General features: G+C 40.8%; 1 protein-coding gene across 1 annotated transcript; it reads left to right on the top strand.

The window, feature by feature from the left end:
* The first annotated feature begins 235 nt into the window (after window positions 1-235).
* LOC107818915 (putative galacturonosyltransferase-like 6) lies at window positions 236-2,528 on the top strand. Its single transcript, XM_016644994.2, has 2 exons — window positions 236-1,212; window positions 2,108-2,528. The coding sequence occupies exons 1-2, from the start codon at window positions 435-437 to the stop codon at window positions 2,449-2,451; spliced, it is 1,122 nt and encodes a 373-aa protein (XP_016500480.2). The 5' UTR covers window positions 236-434; the 3' UTR covers window positions 2,452-2,528.
* The last annotated feature ends 16,096 nt before the right edge of the window (window positions 2,529-18,624 follow it).

The raw sequence follows: 18,624 nt of genomic DNA, 5'->3' as shown, positions 1-18,624 counted from the left end.
CTAGTAATTTAGATGAAGGGGATATTAGGTGAAATCTAAGTATATGTTAAGCCAATATTCACTTTAATCTCCGTTGGGCAAAAAGGAAAAAAAAAGGTAATTAGTCACTAGTAGTAGTGAGAGACTCAAATATTTGAATTGGCCTACAAGGTAAGTAGGAAGGGTCCCACCTCCAAAAACAAAGAGTGAAACTTTAATTTCTTTTCCACATGATAACTGCGGTAGAAGACAGAGACAGAGTCCAAACACCTGTTCCTATTAAACTGCCCTTCAGTCAATTTGTTCTTATTGGTAAACCTGAAAAGACACTAAAGTTGAAGCAAGAAGAAGAGAAGATATGTATACGTAGAAGAAGAACTTTCTGGTGGTGGGAAAGGGAAAGCAGCAAAAAGGATTATCACTCCAATTTACTTCCCTTATCTTCTGCTTTTTCTATGAGATTCAATTCTAAAAAGGGAAGCCAAGAAGATCTTAGCACAGAGAAAAAAATGACTTGTTTTACTGAAATTTCAAGCTTGATGATCACCATTTCAATTGTGATCATTTTGGCCTATCCTTTTCTACAATCCTCCCCTCCTACAGAAGCAATAAAATCATCAAATTCAAATCATGATCCTTTGTTCAACTATAGACAATCAGCTCATTTCAAGAACTCAGCCAAATGTGCAATATTTCCCACAAGTTCTACTAGCTCAAAAATCTGCAATCCTTCTTTAGTCCATATTTCCATGACCCTTGACACTAAATTCCTTCGCGGCTCGGTTGCTGCAATTCATTCAATCCTTCGACATTCTCACTGCCCTGAAAATCTCTTCTTCCATTTCATTTCCTCAGACACTACAAATCCTGAACCCCACTTGGAAAAAATCTTCCCTTTATTGGCATTCAAGATTTACTATTTCAATCCAGGGATTGTGCAGAAGAAGATTTCTTCTACCATAAGGGATGCTCTTGAACATCCATTGAATTATGCAAGGAATTACTTAGCTGAACTCTTAGAGCCATGTGTTGAAAGGGTAATATACTTGGATTCTGATATCATTTTAGTTGATGACATTTCCAGTCTGTGGAGAACAAGTCTTGGATCAAGAACTGTGGGATCACCTGAGTACTGCCATGCTAATTTCACCAATTATTTTACGCCCAAATTTTGGTCTCACAAGAAGTTTTTTCGCGTATTCCGTGGCCGGAGACCTTGTTACTTCAACACAGGTATGATATATATATTTAAATGTAATTGTTTATGATCATATTGGATAGTCTTTCTAAAGAATGGTTCAACCAATATGCAAGACTCTAGCACTTTGACAAAATGCAAATAGTAAAGAATATACATATATGTCCATCCTTACCTAATTTACCATGTTTCAACAACCAGCGTTTGGACATAGATTTGATTGAAACTTGAACAAATAAATTTTTGAAGATGGACTTAAAAATGGTTTTTGAAAGTTGAAATTGTATTTGAACATGTATTTTACTTGAATTGTTTTTGAAGTTTTGTGATTAAAAAACTTCAAAAATTACTCTAGATCTGTTTTTGGAATTTGAAGATTTTATTTTCAAAATTTGCCAAAAAAATGGTTACAATCTATAAACAAATAGATATTTAAAAATAAAATTTGAAAAAAAAACTCCCAAAGGCAAACGGGAGCTAAAACATACGGTATTTTTTATACAAATAGCCGACCATATTAATTGTTTACTTTTTCTAGCCATGTACATAGATTATATATTGATTATACACAATTACACACATGTAATGCATAAATTATGCATATATTATACATACACCGGCTATTTTTAGTTTATGTAGTAGGGTGGGCTGCAATTTGAGTTAATAATACTTTTGCGCTTTAGGAAGAAAGAGCCATTTGTGGAAGAGTCAACTACTAAATCATGCAAATTTAACTTATCCACACTGACTTTTTACACTGTGACTATATTTTAACATGTTATAATAACTTATGTAGCGCACTGTTTAGTTTTCAGAATAAGGCTTACTATATATAGTTTCCTATTGTTGCAGAACACCTTAACACATTAAAGTCTAGATTGATTTTTGAAAGAACTAGATGATATAGCTAAAGCTATTGACATTTTTCAGGTGTGATGGTGATTGATTTGAGTAAATGGAGGAAATATAGATATACAAGGAAACTAGAGAGATGGATGAAGATTCAGAGAGTTCATAGAATATATGAGCTTGGTTCATTGCCACCATTTTTATTGGTGTTTGGAGGGAAGATAGCACCAATTCACCAAAAATGGAACCAACATGGACTAGGCGGGGATAATTTGAGGGGAAGTTGCAGAAATATACATGCTGGTCCTATTAGTTTGTTGCATTGGAGTGGAGGTGGCAAACCTTGGCTAAGGCTCGATTCTGGCAATTCTTGCCCTCTCGACCAAATCTGGGCTCGTTATGACTTGCATGCACCTCCTATGTGACCAGACATTTGATAGTAATTAATAAGATTCTCATGCCAACCATTTTTGTGAATCATCTTATCAATAATTTATAATGCTATTAAGTTTAAATTTTATGCGGGTAGTCTATAGGTAGAGCCGTCAATATGGGCTTGGCCAGTTAAACCGGCCTAATCCAGCCCGTGATTTAATAGGGTTGGGCTAAAATTTTTACAGTCCATTTAAAAACGAAGTTTTTAAGCCTGACCCAGTAAGCCCGTGATCCATGAGGCTTGACGGAGGCTGGGTTAGGCCGGCCCGTGGGTTAATAAATATATTTAATTAAAAATATAAAAAATATAGGCAACTAAAAATAACAAGAAGGGTAGTCCAATCTCAAACTAGTAATATTTTTATGTGAATCTAAATATATTTTTCTTAAAATTTTAGTTATTTCTTAATGTTTAGCTAATTAACATTGCATTTAATTATAGATACAGATGAAAATGAAGATGTTAATACATCTTTATTTTACAAGAGGATTCAGATGTGCTTGATGATGATGATTTGTTGGTGTTGGATATGTCATGAGCATCTTGAAAATATTTTTGAGTAGTTTGTTTTGAGTAATGACTTTTAATAAATGAAATACTGTCCTCATTTTTTGAGTTTTACAGTAATCTATTAGAACAATATCAAAAGCTATTAAGTTTTGCAGAAACTTTCTATCCAATATGTATGTTTTCAGGCTTGTAATTATATATATTGGATTTTAGGTTAAAACTTAAATTTTAAGAAATATGAAAAATAATTTTTAAAAATGGTGGGTCGGCTCGTGGGAGCCGTGATCCACGTAAGGCTAGTGTGGACGAGCCATTTCAAGCCCTATCAAAATAGTAGACCAACCTAATCTGTCCTGTCAAATGCTAAAGCCCGCATGGGCTGGACTTTGGACCGGACCAGCTCGTATTGACAACTCTGTCTATAGGTATAAGGACAGTACATTAGGTTTGGCTTGAATAGGTTAAACGAATTTATTTTAGGTAAAGTACATCACGTTTTCAAATTAACTCCAAAATCAAGTGTGATCAAAAGTTACCTATTGGCGGCGTTGCTCCAAAGGTTAAAAAAAATCATATTTAAAGAGTCCATATATGAACGTTTAATGGCCAGAGTTCTTGCATTATCATGCTTAAAGTCAAATGTAATTCTAAATCTTTTGCAAATTAATATCTTGTAAATTGTAATCCATCCAACTTCGGTAATCGCTGGTAGATCTGATCGGATCCCGGACACGCGAGAGCCCAACCCGGGAGGAATGCATGTTTAGAATTCTGATTTCCTTTATAAAATTATCCAAATATTTTAAAAAATAGCCATAACTTGTTTCTACCAACCACTACGTGAAAAGGAACACATAATCCTACTCGATCAATTTAAAAGTTATAAGCCAAATCCGATTAGAGGGTGTTTGGCTAAGCTTATAAGCTGGTCAAACTAGCTTATAAGCACTTTTTGGCTTATTTACGCGTTTGGTCAAATTAAAAGTGCTTATAGGTTAAGTGCTTATAAGCCAAAAATAAGCCAAAAGCCATAAGTTGGTCTCCCCCAACTTATCAAATTTCAACTTATAAGCATTTTAAATTTGACCAAAATATTACTATTCTATCCCTAAAATACATCTTTTTAAAACAAAATTCTTCGTATAGTTTTACTCTATCCCAGTTCTTCAAAACCTAAACAGCCATTGCCTCTGCAATTCTCCAGTCGTGCCTCTGCAACAGTAGAGGGGTTGATCTTATTGCTTCCTCTGTTATGTGGAATTCCCTTCTTTCGTTCTTCTCTGCTCGTGGGTTGTCCATTGGTGACTCTGATTCTCGTGCTCTCATTGTTGAAGGTGTATACGATTAAAACCGGGCCCACCCGATTTTACTATTTGACCGAGACAGGGAGATTGCATCGAAAGACGGCCTCATAACGGAACAGACTGAATCACGAGGACTAGGTACCAAGTTCAGAACCGAGGTACCTGTCGAGATCGAGGCTAGTAGCGATCAAAGCCAAATAAGACAAACATCGAGCAAGATCGAAGATAGCATAATAACGGAAAGGCGAGATATCCGTGACTGGTCGAAGGTCACGGCGTAAATCTCGGTGACTGGTCGAGGATCGTGGCGTAAATCTGGGAACAGATCAAATCAGAAACGATTAATTAGCGAATCATTGGATTTTCTTCTGTAATTAGAACTATACCATAAATAGGATTCCTCTACTATATAAAGGGGGTCCTAATCATTTGTAGACGACAGTTCACAGAGATAAAAGCAATACAATTTTCTTTCTCATTTATACGATTGTTCATCAGCTTGCTATATTTTAATTATTCTTGCATCAACTAGTTCGAGGGTATCCAGACTCGAGGGCTGAGTTCCACTCTAATACTGGTTTGCTTTACTTTACAGTTTATTTCTGCTATTAGTCCTCATATTTATCAATTAGTATTAAGTGAAATCACGTGTTCTTAGAGCCACACTGTAAGTTTAATTGTTATCCAATTTTAAGGGTAAACAGTTTGGCGTCCACCGTGGGCCCTAGGATAATAGTGATTGCTTAATACTGATTTCGATAACACACATTGCTTTACACTTGTTCTCATAAAAAAACTTTGTTTTCAGGATAAACATGCCAAACTCACAAGCAGCGCCTACACATGGTGACAACAGCCTCGGATTTCATGGGGAAAATGACAACATTGCCGCCCTAAGAATCGAGGTGCCTTAGGCTGTCCTCGAGGGAGCACCAATTGCAAATCCCGTCGATGTCAGTTCACATGTCGCCCTAAATGCAAATTTGGGCATTAAGCCCGAAGGTAGTATACGCAGGGAAGTTCGATCAGGTGGTCGAGATACGCAGGGCAGAGAAGATGGTGGAGTTAGCCTCCAATTGATATTCGAAATTTTATAGGCTCAACAGGCTGTTATAGCACAACTACAAAATCAACACCGAACACCGAGTAGGATCGAACCAGAGGTCGTTCAAAGGACCGAGCCTGTACCGGAAAGGTCGAATGCCAACGAATCGGGGACTGACCCCGCCATTATGAAAATGTTCGAGGAGCTCACTAAACGGATTGAATCAGGAGAAAAGAAAATCGAGGCAAATGACAAGAAAGTAGAGACATATAACTCCCGGGTTGACCAAATACCGGGGGCACCGCCGATTCTAAAGGGTATGGATTCAAAGAAATTTGTACAGAAGCCTTTCCCTCCAAATGCGGCACCGAAACCCATTCTGAAGAAATTTCGAATGCTAGAAATTCCTAAGTACAATGGGACCACTGACCCTAATGAGCATGTCACTTCTTATACATGCGCAATAAAAGGGAATGACTTAGAAGACGATGAGATTGAATCAGTTTTACTGAAAAAATTTGGAGAAATCTTGTCGAAAGGAGCAATGATACGGTACCACAATTTGCCGCCTAATTCCATCGATTCCTTCGCCATGCTTGCAGACGCCTTCGTAAAAGCACATGCCAGAGTGATAAAGGTTGCAACTATGAAGTCGGACCTCTTCAAGGTGAAACAAAAAGACAAATAAATGTTGAGGGAATTCTTATCTCGGTTCCAGATGGAACGCATGGAACTACCACCGGTCACAGATGATTGGGCTGTTCAAGCCTTTACTCAGGGTTTGAACGAACGCAGTTCGGTCGCATCACGACTGCTAAAACAGAATTTAATTGAATATCCAGCGGTAACCTGGGCCGATATACATAATCGGTACCAATCAAAGATCAGGATCGAGGATGATCAATTAGGGACCCCTTCCGGTTCCGTTTATCCAAATAGGCCTATCGGCAGAACTCAAAGGGATATCGACAGAGAACCCCGGTCGAACAGAGATCGGTATCAACCATACAACATAGATCGTAGAAACAATGGCCCAGGATGCAATCCCATCCGAAATGATTGAAGGAACGATCGAGGACAGAGCTCTCGAGGGCTCATGAGCAAAACTGGCTTTGATAAACATGCCGATCCCACAGAAGCACCACGATTATCAGAATACAACTTCAGGATCGACGCATCAGGTATTGTGTCATCCATTAGGAGAATCAAAGATACTAGAAGGCCCAGACCCCTACAAACCGATCCATCACAAAGAAACCCCCATAAAATATGCAAATACCATGGTACACATGGTCATAGAACTGAAGACTACAGACAAATAAGGGAGGAGGTGGCCCGTCTACTCAACGAGGGTCACCTTCGAGAATTCTTGAGTGACCGAGCTAAGAACCATTTCAGAGACAAGGATGCAAACAGGAAAAACGAGCAGAAAGAACCACATCACGTGATTCACATGATCATTAGCAGGGTCGATATTCCACAAGGATCCGTGTTCAAACGCACTAAAGTATCAATCACCAGGGAAAAATGAACTCGAGACTATATGCCAAAAGGCACTTTATCGTTCAATGATGAGGAAGCAGAAGGGATTTCACAACCCTACAATGATGCTTTGGTAATCTCTATCCTTATGAATAAAATTCTGGTTAAACGTGTTTTAATTGATCCGGGAAGCTCGGCCAATATTATTTGATCGAGGGTTGTGGAGCAGCTCGGCCTACAAGATCAGATCGTACCCACAGCCCAGATTCTCAATGGCTTCAACATGGAAAGTGAAACAACTAAGGGTGAAATCACCCTACTAGTAAATATAGCCGGAACTATTCAAGAAACAAAGTTCCATGTGATCGAGGGCGATATGAGATACAACGCACTGCTCGAAAGACCCTGGATTCATAACATGAGGGCGGTCCCCTCAACCTTTCACCAAATGATGAAATTCCCAACACCGGATGGAGTAAAAATGGTGTATGGGGAATAATATACTGCAAAAGAGATGTCCGCAATCGATGAAGTAATACCGGTATCGGCGCCTTCGTCAACAAAGGGATCGGAGTCTAAAGAAAAACATGAAGCTAAATAGAAACCACAACCACCAGCCTCGACTCAGTCGGAGAAGCAGGGAACGGACGAAGACGATGACTACTGGATCCCTCGATCCTTCATAATCCCCGAGGATTCCGACGCCACCAAATCGACTGTCGAGGAACTGGAGCAAGTCATATTGATCGAGCATCTACCAGATCGAAAGGTATACCTGGGTACGGGGTTAACCCCGAAGCTCGGGGAAAAATTCATTAGATTTCGTATCGATAATATGGATTGTTTTGCTTGGTCCCACCTTGATATGACAGGGATCCAGCCGGAGATCACTACACATCGACTGAGCTTGGATCCCATTCCGCCCGGTAAAACAAAAGAGAAGGCCTCAGTCCGAGGTAAAACATGCATTCATCAAGGATGAGGTAACCAAACTTCTCAAAATAAGATCCATTCGGGAGGTAAAATATCCCAAATGGTTAGCAAACATAGTCGTCGTCCCTAAAAAGGGAAATAAACTTAGAATGTGCGTAAACTATAAAGATTTAAACAAAGCATGTCCTAAATACTCTTTTCCTCTGCCGAATATCGATCGCATGATCGATGCCACTGCCGGCCACGAGATCCTTAGTTTTCTCGATGCCTACTTGATAACTAGGGGTTTTAGCCTATTATTTTCTCTCTTTTGCTTAGGTTTTGGTTCAAAAATGCGTAAAGGTATTCTCGAAAACTAACTTAATGTGCTTGCTTGCAGGGTTTGGTCAAAATGAGGCAAAGAAGCCATAATCAACTTATGAAGGAGTCAAACTTGCACGAATCCAAGGCTGAGACTGGAGCGCTGAGAGCGGCAGAAAAGCGTGGCCACGTAAGGACCACCGCTGAGGCGGCCACTATTACGTGGTCCGCGAAAGTAGATTTAGAGAAGCTGCTTTGAGTACTAAAATCACCGATGACCGCGTTGGAAAAGCGCGGCCATGAGGGGATTTTTGCTGAGAGCGTGGTTTGAGGTTCAGAGACTCTACAGTTTGGGCTCAAATGAAGAACGCGACCCGCGTCCAAATTATGCAGCCGCGAATTAATCTCACGCGGACACGGTGAACATTACGCGGTTCGCGAAATGAAGATCTACCCAGGCCCAGATATGAAGAAACGCTGACCGCGCTCACTATTACACGACCACGAAAGCCCAAGCGCAGACGCTGTCAGAATTACACGTCCGCGAAACCTCCGCGGGGGCATTTTTGTCCAGAATTTTTAGCCTAGTATAAATAGATCCTTTTATCATTTTTCGGTTAAGTTTTGTTTAGCAGAGCACGTGAACAACTGGTTTTTCCCTTTTTGGGCAATTTTAGAGTAGATTTACCTTCAAACTTTAGATTTTCATCTTGTACTTTAATATTATGGCTTATATTTCATCTTTATCTTTGATTTCTGTTGTTATTATGAGTAGCTAGACCTCATAGCTAGGGTTGTGACCCAACCCTAGTGTGGGTAATTAATGGGTCTTGAATTTTAGGGCTTAATTGTTTATGGGTTAGTGATATTTAGTGTAATTCATACTAAAATTATAAAATTAGTGGTTGCAAACACTGACTCATACCTTTATGACTTAGGATCTTCTTGAGAAAGAGGGACTAAGTCTAGGAAAATTAGGCTAACAAGGAACTGGGGTAAACTCAAGAGATTGATAGCCCCAATTAAAGGGTTAAACCTAGAGATAGTAATACCTGACTTGAGTCAATTTCACTTGTATTGTATGAACATCCATTTGGGTTTGAGAAAGCCAAATCGGGCATAGTCACTCAAACTACCAAGAGGTATAGAGTGAGCACTTATGTTGATGGTTATATCATGACCCCAATCATAACAAGCTTGTCCTAGATTCTTGATACCCATTAGATACTCACCTAGGTGGAAATAATTTCCCTAGTGCCTTTTAACACTTGAAAACTTTCACCAAAAATATTATACTTAGCTTGCACTTAGCATACAATAGTATAAAATTAGAATATAATCAATCACAACAATGTTTGGAAGTGCAATTAGGAACAACACGCACATCTAGATTAGTTAGATACCCAACTCCAAACCAACTTAACTCCTTGCGGAAATAGATCCCGACCTCGTTGGGTAAAACTACATCGACCATCCTCGCTACTCTATAGTGGTGTAGGTTTGGCCTCGATCAGTACTCCTGGTACAATAAAATACAAATAAACCGGGGGGATCAGGAAAATATTTCGTTCATCACTAAGTACGGTACCTATTGTTATAATGTAATGCCGTTTGGACTAAAAACTGCTGGTGCCACTTATCAACGCTTAGTAAATCGAATGTTCGAAGAACAAATAGGTAAATAAATGGAAGTTTATATTGACGATATGCTAGTTAAGTCCCTACGAGCAGAGGACCATTTGACACATTTGCAGGAGACCTTCGATATACTAAGGAAATACAACATAAAGCTCAACCCGGAGAAATGTGCATTCGGGGTCGGCTCGGGCAAGTTCCTCGACTTTATGGTATCAAATCGAGGAATCAAAATCAACCCCGATAAGATCAAGGCAATCGAAGACATCACGGTCATGGACAATGTTAAGTCCGTACAAAGATTAACAGGGCGTATAACAGTCCTAGGCCGATTCATCTCGAGGTCTTCAGATAGAAGTCACAGGTTCTTCTCACTGCTAAAAAAGAAGAACAGTTTTGCATGGACCCCAGAATGCCAACAAGCATTGGAAGAATTAAAGCGGTACCTCTCGAACCCGCCACTGCTTCATACCCCGAAAGCGGACGAGCGACTCTACTTGTACTTAGCAGTCTCAGAAATCACGGTAAGTGGGGTCCTAGTTCGAGAAGAGCAAGGTACGCAATTTCCTGTTTACTATGTTCGTCGAACTTTAGGTGAGGCCGAGACTCGGTGCCCATACTTAGAAAAATTAGCGCTTGCCCTAATAAGAGCCTCTGGGAAATTAAAACCATATTTTCAGTGTCACCCGATCTGCGTGGTGACTACTTATTCTCTTCGCAATATTTTGCATAAGCCCAAATTTTTGGGCCGATTGGCCAATTGGGCCGTCGAGATCAGTGGGTACAATATCGAGTATCGACCCCGAACGGCCATCAAGTCTCAAATCTTAGCGGACTTCGTGGCCGATTTTACGCCAGCCCTCGTACTCGAAGTCGAAAAGGAACTATTAATAAAGTCGGGTACATCATCGGGGGTGTGGACCCTCTTCAGAGACGGTGCTTCAAACGTGAAGGGGTCCGGGTTAGGCATCATTTTGAAGCCACTCACGGGTAATACAATTAGACAAGCTATCAAAACTGTAAAGTTAACTAACAATGAGGCCGAGTATGAGGCCATGATTGTAGGTCTCGAGCTAGCTAAAGGTTTGGGAGCAAAAGTCATCGAGGCCAAATGTGACTCCTTGCTTGTGGTAAACCAAGTCAACAGAACCTTCGAGGTTCGAGAAGATCGAATGCAGAGATACTTGGACAAACTACAGGTGACTCTACATCGGTTTAAAGAATGGATTCTACAATATGTGCCTCGAGAACAAAACAGCGAGGCCAATGCCCTCGCAAATTTGGGGTCATTAGTCTAAGATGACGAGATTATCTCGGGGATTGTCGTACAACTTTCAAGGTCAGTAATCGAAGAAGGTCATGCCGAAATCAACTCCACAAGTATGACCTGGAATTGGAGGAAGAAATATATCGAATACCTAAAGAATGGGAAGCTTCCATCGGATCTAGGGAATCGAGGACTCTATATACGAAGGCCGCATGATTCACATTGGCCGAAGACAGAACACTGTATAGAAGGATGTTCTATGGACCATTGAGAATATGTTTGGGACCAGGAGATACTGACTACGTCTTACGAGAAATCCATGAGGGCACCTGTGGAAATTATTCCGGTGCCGAATCATTGGTTCACAAAGTCATCAGAGCAGGATACCATTGGGCCGATATGGAAAAAGATACAAAAACGTTTGTTTGAAAGTGCGACAAATATCAAAGGTATGCACCGATGATTCACCAACCCGGAGAGCAACTCCACTTAGCCTTATCCCCATGGCCATTCATGAAATGGGGAATGGATATCGTCGGCCCTCTACCATCGGCCCCAGGTAAAGCTAAATTTATTTTGTTGATGACTGACTATTTCTCTAAGTGGGTTGAAGCGCAGGCTCTCGAGAAAATTAGAGAGAAAGAAGTCATAGATTTCATCTGGGACCACATTATATGCCGATTCGAGATACCTGCCGAGATCGTATGCGATAATGGAAAGCAATTCGTAGGTAGAAAAGTGACAAAGTTTCTCGAAGATCACAAAATAAAAAGGATCATGTCGACGCCATATCATCCTAGTGGGAACGGGCAGGCCAAATCGACAAACAAGACCATCATTCAAAATCTAAAGAAAAGATTGAACGTCGCTAAGGGAAAATGGAGAGAAATTTTGCCCGAAATCCTTTGGGCGTATCGAACAACGTCAAAATCTAGTATGGGGGAAACATCGTTCTCTTTAGTATATGGCGCCGAGGCTCTAATCCCGGTTGAAGTCGGGGAACCTAGCGTCAGGTTTCGATATGCAACAGAAGAGTCAAATCATGAGGCTATAAATACAAGCCTCAAATTGCTAGATGAAAAATGGGAAGCCGTCTTCATTCGGATGGCCGCACAAAACAACGGATCGAAAGGTACTACAATCAAAGAGCCAATCTTCGACACTTTAAAATTGGGGACTTAAATCTGAGGAAGGTCACCCTCAATACTCGAGACCCAAACGAAGGAAAACTTGGACCAAACTGGGAGGGACCATATTAGGTCCTTGATATCATCGGAAAGGGATCCTACAAACTTGGCACGATGAACGACAAACAGTTACCAAACAATTGGAATATATCATTCCTCAAACGATATTACTGCTAAGGTACGACCTTCTCCATTTTCATTTATATTTCATACTAACCATTTGAAGATGTTTAATCAAATACATCGAAGGATTCTTCAAACATAAAGTCCTTAGGTCTGAAAGCACGCGTTGCACTCTTTTTCCCTTAGACCGGTTTTTGTACCAAACCGTTTTTTTTGGCGTGGTTTTTAACGAGGCAACCATTGTTCGTGCTAACTTAGAGCAATTCAACAGTATCCGAGGCTCCTTTACAATCAACCTCGAATACTGGGGGAATCACCCTCGGATAGGAAAATACTTCATGCCGACAGGGTCTCGATAGGCAAATTTTGTAAGGGTCAAATGGTTGAATGAATCATGCCCATGTAAATTACTTGAGTCCTAATGGCAAACATGTACGCATGTTAATCTATTGAAAGATTTTCCTTGTCGGATATTTCATGCCTTAGAGAAATTTTTACTTTACAATGTCGTGCTTGTGATCTATTGCGGAAACTGTCTTAAGGGCTGGTCACAACTAAAGTTCGAAAAATTAACCCCGCACTCGGGGACCACCATAAGAAAAATCGACATGATTGAATTACTAAAACCTCAAGATCGTAAGACCTTAAAAAGGCAATCCTCGATCTTATAGGCCACGACCACCCCACTCGGGGACTGATACTTTGAACAAGTTCGAAGTATAATAGGGAACAAGCCCTAAAGGCGAACCACAAGATTAAGGCTACGTCCAAATTAACACGGTGCAGAGACGTCCGATTTTAGTTATAAAACAGGCCTTCGAATATTTTCATAAACCGGTTAAAAAGGCTACCCTCGACTGAATTACTAAGGGTCTGGATAATATTGACCCTTGAAAATTCTAATGGGTACAAAGTCATTCGAACTCTCGAAAAAATTCTTTATTTCATGCTAAGGCACAACAGATTTTATATGATTAAACAATAAACTTTTCAAGCCGAAAAGGGGGAGAAAGCCATTCTTTTTACTATGGCCGTATCGGCCTAATTCAAGAGCCTAAAGGGCCATTTTATTTTTGAGTTTGAGAAATCATCCTCACTCAATTAAAACCTAAGGGTCACCCTACTCTGAGTTCGAGCAAGTACTCGCTCGATTATAAAAACTACACTAGTCCGGCTTCGATCAAATTGCCTAAGTCTCGAACTTATGAACAAAATTTTCATAAGGCATGAATGAAACAAAATTTTCACAAGGCAGAAAATGAAGTAAAGACAAGTCGGAAAGAGATCTTTATATATATGAGAATATTTACAAGGCTCGATCAGGATCCTACACAAAAAATCAAAAGTAAAAAATCCTAAGGTTCCTAATTTTCTCGGAGGCAGTTTCTTCTTCATCGAGGTCTCCCTTGCTCTTGGGCCCTCTCTTGCTCTCGGCGTCATCATCATCATCGGAGGAGGCCAGTGCTCCAGCATCAGCTTCATGCTCTCTAGACTTTATTAGCTCGTCGGTAAGATCGAAACCTCGAGCGTGGATCTCCTCGAGGGTTTTCCTCCGAGATTGGCATTTGGCGAGTTCAGCAATCCAATATGCTCGAGTTTGAGCGGTCTCGACTGCCTCTTTCTCTTGGACTTGAGCGGCTTCAGCATCGGCCCGGTAGACGGCCACGATCGCATCTGCCTCGGCCTTAGCCTTTTCAGCTTTAGATTTGGCCTTTGCAAGTTCGGAAGCCAACCGAGTTCGAGCTCCCCTATTTTCTTTTCCTGAGCCGAGCTCTTCTCCTTCATGCCTTGAAGCTGACTTTCAATCGATGATAATTGGGATAAAGCAGTTTATTTTTCTGCAGCGAAGCGGTCCATGCCTTCTTTCCACCCCAAGGTCTCCTCCTTCATCATATTGACCTCCTCGCGGAGCTGCTCGATCCTTTCGACCTTCTGCTGCAGCTGTGAGATTGAAATATTAGCCATCGTTCCCAAATCGAGCCCATGAGCTTTTAAAATTTTCATTACCTGCTCGATTAGGTCGGTCTAATCTTGGTGAGCCTTGGCCAACTCGGCTCAGAGGTCCTTGGTCTCCTCTTCTTTTTGCCCACAAAGAAATCTAAGGGCATTTCTCTCCTCCGTGCGTCCTCGGAGGTCGGCCTCATACCTACTCAGCTCAGCTCAGCTCGAGACCGAGAAAATACTTCCCGATGAAGCGCCGAGGCCTACGTAGAAAGAAGAAAAGAAGTTAGACAAGAAGAGAAAAATGAACACAAATGTAATACCAACAAGGATAGTTAAGGCTTACCCGATTCAGAGCTTGCTGCGCTTCATTGAAAAGGCTCAATGCCTCGCGCGAGTCCTTCCTCGAGACCTCCAAGTTGCTCAGGCCGGTAGAATCTTCAACCCCAGTAAAGTAATCACAGAAGGGATCTTCCCTTCCGTGGGCTCCTTCGATGGTGAGGGTCTTCAAGGTCCGAGCCTCTTGAATCATCTTCTCGGAAAATGAGGGGAGCATCGGGGAGCCTCCAATTTCTATTACCCCAAGTGGATCACTTGGGGCGTTCTCTCCATCTCGAGGGGCCTCGAGACCAGCCCCTACAGCCGTACCCACCGTTGGCTCATTATGATGGGAGGTATCTTCAATCCTTGATGACTCGAGGACTTCGCCCAAGTCTATTCTCGAGACCCCCTCATCTCGTGATGGAGTATCTGTAGTCTTTACCGATTTAGTGGATTTTGGGGCCTCGGTGCTCATTCCTACTCGGGCCACTAGCTCGAAGTCGTCTTCTTCCTCTTCTTCATCTTAATCCCTTAGACGCCGAACAGAGTCTTCGGTCAGGAGGATGATGTTCTTCCTCGGCTCACGAGCCACCTTATTCTTAGGTTCTGGATCCTCGGAGGTTGAGATATTTTTCCTCTTTTTGTCCTTCGCCAGTTTCGGTGCCAGGATCTAAGTCTCCTCCTCACCAGATAAGGGCCTCATGATAGTATCTTTGCCAAGGCCTGTATGAAATAAAATTAAGAAACGCTTTAACAAAATCACCAAAGACGTGGAAAAGGATCTTACCATGAGTTTTGGCCTCCCATCGGCCCTTTGATAAATCGCGCCATGAGCACTCGGCATATGTAGAGGTCGAGGCCAGGTCTCGAACCCAGCTCTTGAGGTTAGGGATTGCACCGGGCATACAAGCGACCTCTACATTATGGAAAAGGATATCAATGAGAAGAAGCAAAGAAACAAAATAATAAATAGGAGCTAACAGTGGGATTGTACTTACACTTCATATTCCATTTCTCGGTAAATGGCATCTTCTCGGCCGGAATTAGGTCGGAACTCCTCACTCGAACGAACCGACCCATCCGGCCTCGGTCCTTGTCCTTGTCTATGCTTGAGAATAGCACTTTGGTAGTCCGGCATTGGAATTTTATTAACCCGCCTCGATAGAGGCGGGGACTGTATAACCTGATGAGGTGGTCGAGGGTGAAAGGCATCCCCTCGACTTTGCTCACGAAGAATCGGAGTAGAATAACAATTAGCCAAAAGGAAGGATGTATTTGGCCAAGGGTTATTTGGTAGTGACAGCAAAAATTAACGACGACAGGGTCGAGGGGGCCCAGCATGAAAGGGTAAGTATAAACACTTAGAAACCCTTCCACATGGGTGGTGATTTCCTCTTCGGGGGTCGGGATCACCACCTCTTTGCCCTCCCAGTTACAGTCTTTCTTTACCCGCTTAAGGTATCTTTCGATTATCGAGCATATATACCTCGACACTGGCTCACATCGACCAGGAATCGACGAGGCTTTATCAGTTTTAAAGTCGGAAGAGAGAACGCACCCCCCGGGAACATACTCCTCAGGGCGCGGCTCCACCGGTGTTTTGTCGCCGATCGGCCGCGATGAAGAATCGTTTTCCTTTTGAGTAACCGTTTTTGACTTTTTTCCATTTTAATTTGAAGTTAAAAATAGATGGGGATGATAAGATTTGGTTTTCTAAGAAGAGATTAGCAGTGAGAATCGTAGATTTACAGATGAAGAACTTAGAAGATGTAAAATGCTTTAAAAATTGGAAATCTGAAAGTAAAAGTTTGAAATGGTGAAGAGAGGAGCTATTTATAGATTTCATAACGACGGTTCAAAACTGGCGGTGGCCGACCATCGACTGATGCGCATTTAATGCCTTGGTAACTGTACAGATGGGACGTTTCGGTCACTTCCGTCGCTTACGTTACGGGATGACGTCATGACAGGTCGAGGTAGAAAAATCGAAGGCTCAATTCGTTTCTTGTCATTACACTCCAAAAAAATGAGGGGACTATCAGTATACGGTTAAAATTGGGCCCACCCGATTTTACTATTTGACCGAGACCGGGAGACTGCATCGAAGGACGGCATCATAACGGAACAGACTGAATCACGCGGACTAGGTACCAAGTTCAGAACCGAGGTACCTGTCGAGATCTAGGCTAGTAGCGATCGAAGCCAAATGAGACAGATATCGGGCAGGATCAAATATAGCATAATAACAGAAAGGCGAGATATCCGTGACTGGTCGAAGATCACGACATAAATCTCAGTGATTGGTTGAGGATCGTGGCATAAATCTCGGAACGGATCAAATCAGAAACGGTTAATTAGTTAATCATGGGATTTTCTTCTGTAATTAGAACTATACCATAAGTAGGATTCCTCTACTATATGGGGGGGGAAGGGTCCTACTCATTTGTAGACGACGGTTCACAGAGATAAAAGCAATACAATTTTCTTTCTCGTTTATACGATTGTTCATCAGCTTGATATATTTTAATTGTTCTTGCATCAATCAGTCCGAGGGTATTCAGACTCAAGGTGTTGAGTTCCATTCTAACACTGGTTTGCTTTACTTTACAGTTTATTTCTGCTATTAATCTTCATATTTATCAATTGGTATTCAGTGAAATCACGTATTCTTAGAGCCACACTGTAAGTTTAATTGTTATCCAATTTTAAGGGTAAACAGAAGAAAAGTTCTCTAAATATCTGCAGCCGTGCCTTTGTAACTATCATACATATCTTGCGAAATTTACTTATCTTCTTAAGGCTGCTTTGTTTCAACAGTACTGGTTATTGTGTTAATGCTACTGGATATTGACAGTAATATTTAAGGCTACTTTGTTTCAAGAGTGATTGCTATGTTAAATATGACATACAACTGTGTTATATTTTTAAGCAACTTTGGAAAATCATATATACATTCAAAGATGATGATTAAATACAAACAAATCGGATATCATTAATGTTAAGATCAATAATTTTCTTGAAAAATACAAAAGGTAATTTGTAAACTTTTATTGCCACCTAAATCACATACCAGCAAGAATGAAGTAAGGCCTTCTTTTGTATCCTATAATGGGAAGAGTATCAGTTAAAAGGCCCCAAAGAGGCTTCACAATCCAATGAAGTTGAATTATTTCTGAATATATTTGAGTTCTAGAGGGATGTAGCTTCTGCTCATCCTTCATATAATACTGAGTACTAATCTTGCTTAGACCTGTACTCAATCCCTGATTAATACCATATATAATAACCACACCCGACACAAAGCTCCAGTGAAATTCATCACATAGCATTCTGAACCAGTAATATGGTCTCAGAATTAGTCTCGACATTTTATCTTCTTGGCTCTTCTGTTTTTGAAGTTGCACCTCTAATGGAAGTTCAGCTTCTTGGCTCATTATTCATCTAGTTATTATCATTCAATGAAATATTTATACCGATACTTTGCTTTAGCCTTTAAGAGGAGACTGTTAATGCTATGTTATCCCAGCCGAAGTTTCCTTGTTAGCAACACTATAATTGTTAGTACATTTTGTATGTTGAAAGTGTATTGATCTCACTTTCTTTTTTCATTAAGCACGTATCGCTTGTCCAACTAATATGAATGAAGCTGCTTCTGGCTCGTTATTGCCTTTTCAAACTAATATACATTTTCTTGGGTCTAAAAAGCATGATACATCTCCTAGTTACATTGTGATATGAAACTTCTAAAGCATCAAGGAGACTCAGTTGAGATTAAAACGCATATCCTTTGTTCTTAGATTTAGCCAATAAACAAATCTCATTTTCATTGTCTTCTCTTAGACTTAACCGATAACGGATCGATAATTGCTAACCCGATACCAAACCGCCCAATATCTTATCGGTTGGCTAGCGGATTAGTATATTTAAAAGCCGACAACCGATAAGCCGAATCGTTAAGCGTAAATATCTGCTCAATCCGCCCGATAAGAAGCCCTAATCACTATTTCTTACATGCTTTCTCGTGTTCTTTTTTTTTTTTTACAATTAAAATATTTTGTTTTGCACTTCTCTCTAGTAAGTCATCGATGTACATGCTTTATCTTGTTTTGTTAGT

The sequence above is a fragment of the Nicotiana tabacum genome, chromosome 19 (assembly GCF_000715075.1).
Source record: "Nicotiana tabacum cultivar K326 chromosome 19, ASM71507v2, whole genome shotgun sequence".
NCBI classification, from domain to species: domain Eukaryota; kingdom Viridiplantae; phylum Streptophyta; class Magnoliopsida; order Solanales; family Solanaceae; genus Nicotiana; species Nicotiana tabacum.
This window is presented reverse-complemented; position numbering and strand designations above follow the sequence as displayed.

Excerpts from the sequence above, each read along its gene's own strand:
- LOC107818915 (XM_016644994.2), top strand. The coding sequence starts at position 435 with ATGAGATTCAATTCTAAAAAGGGAAGCCAAGAAGATCTTAGCACAGAG. Across the intron at positions 1,213-2,107 it reads ACCTTGTTACTTCAACACAG|GTGTGATGGTGATTGATTTG; the intron begins GTATGATATATA and ends GACATTTTTCAG.